The sequence below is a fragment of the Bison bison genome, unplaced genomic scaffold, assembly GCF_000754665.1.
Source record: "Bison bison bison isolate TAMUID 2011002044 unplaced genomic scaffold, Bison_UMD1.0 scf7180017864199, whole genome shotgun sequence".
Lineage (NCBI taxonomy): Eukaryota > Metazoa > Chordata > Mammalia > Artiodactyla > Bovidae > Bison > Bison bison.
Window position 1 is genome coordinate 695805 of NW_011494771.1, and position 9013 is coordinate 704817.

General features: G+C 43.6%; 1 protein-coding gene across 1 annotated transcript in view; it reads left to right on the forward strand.

Annotated features, from left to right (window-relative positions):
- The window catches only part of ADCY8 (adenylate cyclase 8 (brain)), a 227901-nt gene that overhangs the window by 63292 nt on the left and 155596 nt on the right, over window positions 1–9013 (forward strand). The window contains 1 exon segment of the mRNA XM_010844318.1: window positions 4271–4401. Within this exon segment, the coding sequence (XP_010842620.1) occupies window positions 4271–4401 (131 nt within the window).

Genomic DNA, 9013 nt, shown 5'->3' on the forward strand with positions numbered 1-9013 from the left:
TCTCAAGCAGCTAGCAAATCTGAGGGAAGCAGAAGTGTTGAAAATGGGCTTTTATAAGCAGACTCCAGGCAATTTCCCATCGTCTGGAAGAAAATGCCTTACAGGGTGGGGAGCTGGGGCAGTTGGCAGTAGCCAGACTAGCCGCTGCTGCTGCTGCTAAGTCACTTCAGTCGTGTCCGACTCTGTGCGACCCCATAGACGGCAGCCCACCAGGCTCCCCCGTCCCTGGGATTCTCCAGGCAAGAACACTGGAGTGGGTTGCCATTTTGAAAAGTGAAAGTGAAGTTGCTCAGTCATGTCCAACTCCTGGTGACCCCATTGACTGCAGCCTACCAGGCTCCTCTGTCCATGGGATTTTCCAGGCAAGAGTACTGGAGTGGGTTGCCATTGCCTTCTCCAGCCAGACTAGCTAGAGGCTGGCAAACCTGGGTGCTGGAGAATTTTGCTATTAAAATTTTATTTTGAAAATCTCCCATAAAGATGTTGAATTTTATGAAATATATCTTCAGAATTAATGGGGACAATATTATGATTATTCCCTGTTGATTATTAAAAGGTATTTAATGTTAAATTCTTGTGTTTCTGGAATTGTAAAACAAAGGAAACAAACGAAAAATCTATTTCTGTTTGCAAACAAGGTGCATCTACCTCCTAAATAATATCTGTTGTTCTGTTCACCAGTGTCCCAGAACTAATAGTCAGAAAATAAAACATGAAATGGTTTGGTCATAAAAAGCTCTTCTGTATGATAATTTGTAATAAGTTTAAATTTTTTAGTCATCTGGGAACACACTGAAATTAAAATGTTTTCTAAAAATAAAAAAATAAAAGTCTCCCATAAAGTGTCTATCCCATACTTGAAGACTGAATGTGCACTGCCACTTAAAGAATCTATTTAATAATTAGTTAAATAGATTTAATTAATTTAATTAAATAGTCCATGCCAGGGACTGTGATGGCCATGGAAATAGATGCAGTCATGAGCTGAACACAGTCTCTGCCATCTCTCTATTCACTCATTTGTTTAGGAAATATTTCTTTAGTACCTACAGTTTTGAGGCTCTGAGTGCCCCTCAAAGCCATGATGAGGACCGACTCCCATCCAGCAGCAATTACCTGAACTGGATCACAAGTACCTGGAAACTGAAAGATAGCATAATAAGCATGAAATGGACATCAGGCAGGGGCGTTTGCAGGAAGCAGGCTTCTCAGCCCCACAATGGGACAGCTTTCCCAAGAGGAAAAACCTCATCATGTGAAGCTCTGTGGACACTTCATTGACAAAGCCCTTCATATGAGAGGAGGGCTAAATAGAGCAAAGAGGAAGCAGGTGGGAATTAACTCCAGCACTTGCCGTATTTTATTTCATTGAATTTTCATTGCAGCCTTGTGAAGTAGGTGATATTATCACTATTTCCCAAATCAGGGAACTAAGTCTCAGAGAGAGGATGTAGTTCACCTAGTGCTACCTTATTATTGAGGGATGAAGGCAGGATCTGAACTCCAGTCAGACTTAGAACCTGAGGCTTTCCCCATCTCACCAAGAATCCCATCCAGGAAAAGCGTGGCAAAGGATTGCGTCCTGGCTTTGCCATGTGGTAACTGTTCAGGTCATGCAAGTGATTTGACTTGATTCAGTCTGTCGGCTAAATGAAGCTAATTATTTGTGCCTGCTTATTTTCAGGGTTTTGTGAGGAACAAATGAAAGAATGAATGGTGAAAATACTTAGGATCCATAAATATCTATGAAGATATGAGAAACTATGATGATTAAAATGCACCTGTCTTAGGGGGAGGGGTTGGGGGAGGCATGGAGTGGGTGGTTGGTGTCAGCAGATATAAGCTGTTATAGGTTGAACAGATAAACAGCCAGGTCCTACTGTTTGAACAGAGAACTATATTCAATATCCTATGATAAACCATAATGGAAAAGAGTATTTAAAAAGAATGTATATATATATATGTTTGTGTAACTGAATCACTTTGGTGTACAGCAGAAATTAATGCACAATTAGCACTGTCAATCAACTATACTTAAATTTTGAAAATTAATAATAATAATAAAATGTATCTGTCTTAAACTCCTTTCCATACTAGAGCAAATTATAGAAAAAGAAAGAAGCAGATCCTTGCCTAGTTCCCACAGCACAAGATCTTTTTAGGATTTAGTTCATGTTGCTAGTCAATGGGTTGTTTTGTTTTTATCTACCGTGTTGGTCACATGGTAAAACATTTTTCTGACAAGTGTTGGGTTCCTATTTTCAGGCTATATGTGTCTGGTTTCCTTTCCTCTTGAGGAAGAGTTGATGTCTTCTGAGCCTGATTCCTCTCCCATGTTCCCCGTTTCAGGGAATGTAGCACATGCTTCCCATTAACCAAACTCAAAAACCTAGCTATCACCATGGTTACAGCCTCTTTCTCTCCTGCCATCCCTCTGGTTGCCAGTCCTGTAGACTGTATCTCCCCATCACCTCTCACCTGGTCTCCCTGCCCACACCCTTGGCCCCTTCTGACAATTCATTCTCCAAACCACAGCCAAGGATGTTCTTTTAAAATATCAATCAGCTTATGTCATTGCTCTGCTTAGTAGCATGCAGTGGCTTCCGGTTTTAGTTGGAATTAAATGCTAACATCTTAGGCAGGCCTGACACATTTATCTACACTTCCAACTTCACTGCATATCACCACACTCCTCTCTTACCACCCTCCGGCCACACCATTGCTCTCCATTGGCCTCAGGACATTTGCACTCACTGTGTCCTCTTCCTGGGGCTCTCTTCTTACACTACACAAGGCTGGCTCATTCCAAACTTTCAGAATTCATTTACATGTCAGTTCCTCAGGAAGGTCATTCCTGACCCCCAGTTTGGATCATGTCGTCAACCATCATAATCTCTGATCATGACCTGCTCTTCTTGGCATTTGTTACACATTAACGTGTGTGGGCATGTTTGGGTGTGTTGTATTCAATGTCTGTATCTCCTTTTAGAATGTAAGCTTCACAATAGTAGGGCTCTCATCCATTTGGTTCACCACCATCTACCAACACTCAGCATGGCGCCCAGAAAATAACAAGGACTCATTAGACATTTGTCATGTTCCTAGAATGGTAGAAAATCAGTAGTTCCTCAAGAAGTTCAGCCAAGAGCCCCATGACTTCTACATGCTTCATCCACCCTTCTGAGACCCAGTGATCAGTTTAACAAGACTGTCCCTTGTTGCCTGGAAAAAAATTGCGCAAACTAAAAGTTGATAGTTACTGTTAGGTAGTTAGAATAGGAAAAAGGATGGCTTTTTCCACCACCAGAATGGCGGTGGCTAAAAGACAAGGAAGGGGAAAGACTGCGAAAATAGAACAAAGGAATGTCCGAGGACCTAAGTGGGACCTCAGGCAGAACAAACAGCAGTCCTGGTTAGCCCAGTTTACATAGGGCAGGCCCAGGGGGAGGAAAAGAACATATAAAAGAGGAGCCAAAGGGCCCGGGGTCTCTCTGTGTGTGCGCATGTACACACACTCTCTCTGTCTCTCTTTCACTCTCTTTCTCTGTTTTCTCTTTGTGTCTTTTGGGTCAGCATACACTCATGTCTCGAGGATGTATTTTCCTTTTATTTTCTAAATAAAACTGAGCTATAACGCGGAGCTGTAACACTGTCCGAGAGCTGTGACGTGCCGAGGGCTTTAACGTCCGTCACTTCAAATTTTTGTTGTGACGAGACAGAACCGAGGAAATTTACCCACTCCCCTAACAGTTGTGTTTTATTCAGCAGACTTTCTGAGGATTTCAAGCCTGGAACACAGCATCTCAGACATGCTGAGAAAACTGTCTAAGAGGCAAGGGCGGAAGGGGGAGCCAGGATATATAAGAGTTTTTGCAACACGAGACCAGGTAGTTGGAACATCAAAGGAGTACTGTTAACAAAAGAAAATCAAACATCTCTCCTTAAGGAATTTGGCGCTTTTCTATGTAAGGGAAGATATGAGCATCTGGGCTCATTGAAATCATGCTTTTGATATGCAGCTCCGCTCTCTGGGACAAGTATCATGCGTTTCCTCATCGGAGTTTCCTCAGGGTGCGTGGTCCAGGGTAGCTGCAGCCACTGGACTGCTACATGGGCTTGGCAGTGGGCGGCTCCTTTGTCTCCATCCTGAGTTCCCTCAGGGCTCACCGTCAGGGCAGCTGTAATCTCATGGCTTGATGGCTCCAATGTCCTTTGCTTACTGATAGAGCAGCAATACTTTAGTTCTCACCCTTGTGTTGGTTTGTCCCAGGAGCGACTTGTGCTGTCCGTGCTTCCTCGTTTTGTTGTCCTGGAGATGATCAATGACATGACCAACGTGGAAGACGAGCACCTACAGCATCAGTTCCACCGGATCTACATCCATCGATACGAGAATGTCAGGTGAGCAACAAGACCCCCACCTCCGTCTCTGCCCTGGCTGCTCTCACCTCACCGCCATGATTTCTGTCTGCCTAAATGTCAGCGCCTTTCTTCATGTGATTGATTAACTCATTAACTAGTGATTATTCATCAGAGAGTTTAACACTTCCAAATTGAGCCTCCAGAAGAATGTCAGAGAAATGCAGTTATATTTGCTAATCAACCTCTTGCCTGGCTCCCCTGCAGCAGGCTTGCCTGCCTTTACATTTTGAGTAGGAAAAACAAGAGCTTTTTATACTTTTATGGGAAAAAATGATTCCAGAATATGATCTGGAGGCTTCAGGGGCGATTACACATGTTCCTTCTTTATATTTCTTATGCATGCTAAGTCACTTCCATTGTATAGATTCCTATCTATGCCCTGACTTGTCTGGAACAAGCCCATCTACCTTGGCAGACAAGGGTCAAGTCATGAGGGGCTGTGAATGTCCCATTCAGGGCTCCCTTCTGAGCTGAGCTGTAGTCCTGGTTCCTCCTCATCAATGCTCATCACCACTTTTTTGAACTCTGGCGAATTTATGAGATACACTAAAGTATTATAACCTCACATACACCAAGCAAGGCTCTGAGCATGTTCCCATAGGCTGTTTTATAACAACAAAAAATGGGTCTTTTGATTCTCCATTCAGATCAGCACACTGAGGCTTCATCAGGTCAAGGGGCTTCCTTAATGCACACAGCTCTTGCTGAGCGACCTACAGAGATTTGGTTGTTTAGTCATTAAGTCATGTCCGACTCTTTGCAACCCCATGGACTGTAGCCCACCAGGCTCCTCTGTTCATAGGATTCTCTAGGCAAGAATACTGGAGTGGGTAGCCTTTCTCTTCTCCAGGGGATCTTCCCTACCAAGGGATCGAACTTGGGTCTCCCACATTGCAGGTGGATTCTTTACCGTCTATGCCACCAGGGAAATCCCATAATGTCTTTAAAACAATACAAAAAAGGATTACAGCTTATTTTTGTTTTGCAAATATAGTTTTGGCCACCCACTCATCCATCCATCCATCCACCCAACCATCTATTATTGCTTCACCCATCCATCCATCCATCAGTGCCTCCTCTCTGCCAGACGATATAGTATGTAGTGAAAATCAGAGGGGCGGGGTTGGGGGCTCCTTAATGAGGCAGTGAAAAAGTGAAAGTGATTGTAACTCAGTCGTGTCTGACTCTTTGCATGAGTCAGACTGTAGCCCATGAACTACATGAACCCCGGACTGTAGCCCACCAGGCTTCTCTGCCCATGAAATTCTCCAGGCAAGAATACTGGAGTGCCCTCCCAAAGGAATGGTAGCCATTCCCTTCTCCAAGGATCTTCCCAACCCATAGATGGAAGCAGTATCTATTGTATCACAGGTGGATTTTTTACTGTCTGAGCCACCAGGGAAGCCCTTTAATGAGGCAGACCAGTTTAGAATTCCAGTTCTCACTCTTCCTTGTGTATGACTGTGGGCAATTTACATACCTGTATCTCAGGATCTTCCTCTATAAACTGGGCACTTTAACAGCCACCTTATAGTGGTTTATACAGATTATGTCAGTGAAGATATATACAAAGCGAAGGATGTGTATAAGCATATCATAGAGCATTAAGCATATTGTAGATTGTTTCAGACATTTTAATGGTTGCAAGCAAAAAAAAATCCAACCCTGTTAAAGTCCACGAGCTGAAAAATTTGTAAAACAGCATCACTTGTAAATGTGGAGCAGTATTTGTTGGTTTTAAGGTCTTATTTTTTATAACTCAAAATAAGCAAAAAATAGTTTCTCTTTTCCTTGGTTCATACAAAGTTTACTTATGGACATATTTATGAAAATTTTGTATAGGATATTTAATATCTTAGTAATATTTTACAATTTAAAATTCTTAAACATTTATTAGTAATTGGTTTTCTAAGTCATTATAGCAAACGAATAAAAGATAAATCAAGTCAATTTTTATTCTCTGAATTGAAATAAATGAAAACTGATGCTTTTTTTAAAAAAAAATAAAGAATCCAACCCTGGCTGTTGTAAAAGAAATGTAGTGAAAGGCCACGTGGTGGCTCCCAGAGTCACTGCTGAAGGATGGAGAGGCAGGCTCAGGAAATGGGCCAGAATGAAGTTGAAAGCACAGCTAATGTCACAGCAGGGCACCGGGCCAGTAAGGACACTGGCTGCTTCCTCTGTTCCTGAAGAATCCATTCCCTGTGCTACCAGCCCTGTCCCAGACTCCACCCCTGCACACAGCATTCCTCCTGCAGCCCCAGAGTCTGGATTTGGCTGCCTCTGACCACCTCCTGACCCTGCCTCTTTGCATCTCAAGTTAAGCAAGCCTGAGGCACGCATATGTGTCCAATTGGCTGAGCCCCAGTCATTCCCCACAAGTAACAAAGAAGCAAACAATCTAACTTTTCAGCTTGTCCAGTAAAATTGTGTCTCCCTCCCAGCAAATATCATAGGGTGGGAATTTCCCAAGCATTGGGGGAAATCTATAGGTTGACCAGCTCTAAAAATCACTGGTGTACCCTCTTAGTTCCTTTCCTCCTAACTTCGGTAGAACGAAAGAACAACTTTTCCTTCTTACCAGCATCCCTGGGTGTTTTTCTCGTGTGCCAGGGCTCGTGTGAAAGTAAGTCTGGCAGAAAGCTTGATTCTACCACCACCCTTTAGAGGGTGTTTAAATATGGGTCATTGAGATTCTCAGCCAAGAATTGAGATACACTGGTTTAGATGCTTGAGTTTGCAAAGAGTCCCTTGTTAAACAGCATCTCTAAAAAAAGATACAATCCAGATCAAGGAACTGGTCCCACAGTCAATGGGAACCCATCAATACCAGTTGCAGAACAGGCTCAGGGCAGTACCAATAACTATAATCCAGTATGAGGTTCTATTATTAAAATAAGCAAAGGATGCTGCTGCTGCTGCTGCTGCTAAGTCGCTTCAGTCGTGTCCGACTCTGCGACCCCATAGACGGCAGCTCACCAGGCTGCCCCGTCCCTGGGATTCTCCAGGCAAGAACACTGGAGTGGGTTGCCATTTCCTTCTCCAATGCATGAAAGTGAAAAGTGAAAGTGAAGTCGCTCAGTTGTGTCCAACTCCCAGCAATCCCATGGACTGCAGCCTTCCAGGCTCCTCCATCCATGGGATTTTCCAGGCAAGAGCTAAGAGACCATAAAAAGAAGGCCTGGAGTGGGGATGGAGGTGGGTAGAGAAACATTCCTAGATAAGATGATTCTTATTTGCTTCTTTGAAGTTGAGTCAGCCAAATGAAAAAAAACAAGGAAAGGAATCCTGGACAGAGGAATCAGCACAAGTAAAGGCAGAACAATGAGATATAAATACGAAAAATACAAAACATATAATAAATATTTTATATATATGACATTAAGTATGTATTGACATAGCATAATGATTTATGTATAAGCATGCATGCGTATGTGCTCAGTCACTTTAGTTGTGTCCGACTCTCTGTGACCCCATGGAGTGTAACTTGCCAGGCTTCTCTGTCCATGGGATTCTTCAGGCAAGAATACTGAAGTGGGTTGCCATGACCTCGTTGAAGGGAACATCCCAACCCAGGGATCAAACCCATGTCTCTTGTATCTCCTGCATTGGCAGGCAAGTTCTTTAGCGCTAGCGCCATCTGGGAAGCCCAAGTATAAGTATCAGATTAGATCAGATCAGTCGCTCAGTCGTGTCCGACTCTTTGCGACCCCATGAATCGCAGCATGCCAGGCCTCCCTGTCCATCACCAACTCCCGGAGTTCACCCAGATTCACGTCCATCGAGTCAGTGATGCCATCCAGCCATCTCATCCTCTCTCGTCCCCTTCTCCTTCTGCCCTCAATCCCTCCCAGCATCAGAGTCTTTGCCAATGAGTCAACTCTTCGCATGAGGTGGCCAAAGTACTGGAGTTTCAGCTTTAGCATCATTCCTTCCAAAGAAATCCTAGGGCTGATCTCCTTCAGAATGGACTGGTTGGAACTCCTTGCAGTCCAAGAGACTCTCAAGAGTCTTCTCCAACACCACAGTTTAAAAACATCAGTTCTTCAGTGCTCAGCCTTCTTCACAGTCCAACTCTCACATCCACACATGACCACAGGAAAAACCATAGCCTTGACTAGATGAACCTTAGTTGGCAAAGTAATGTCTCTGCTTTTGAATATGCTATCTAGGTTGGTCATAACTTTCCTTCCAAGGAGTAAGCATCTTTTAATTTCATGGCTGCGGTCACCATCTGCAGTGATTTTGGAGCCCAAAAAAATAAAGTCTGACACTGTTTCCACTGTTTCCCCATCTATTTCCCATGAAGTGGTGGGACCGGATGCCATGATCTTCGTTTTCTGAATGTTGAGCTTTAAGCCAACTTTTTCACTCTCCACTTTCACTTTCATCAAGAGGCTTTTTAGTTCCTCTTCACTTTCTGCCATAAGGGGGGTGTCATCTGCATATCTGAGGTTATTGATATTTCTCCTGGCAATCTTGATTCCAGCTTGTGTTTCTTCCAGGATTGGGGGCGGGAGGAGAAGGGGACGACAGAGGATGAGATGGCTGGATGGCATCACTGACTCGATGGACGTGAGTCTGAGTGAAC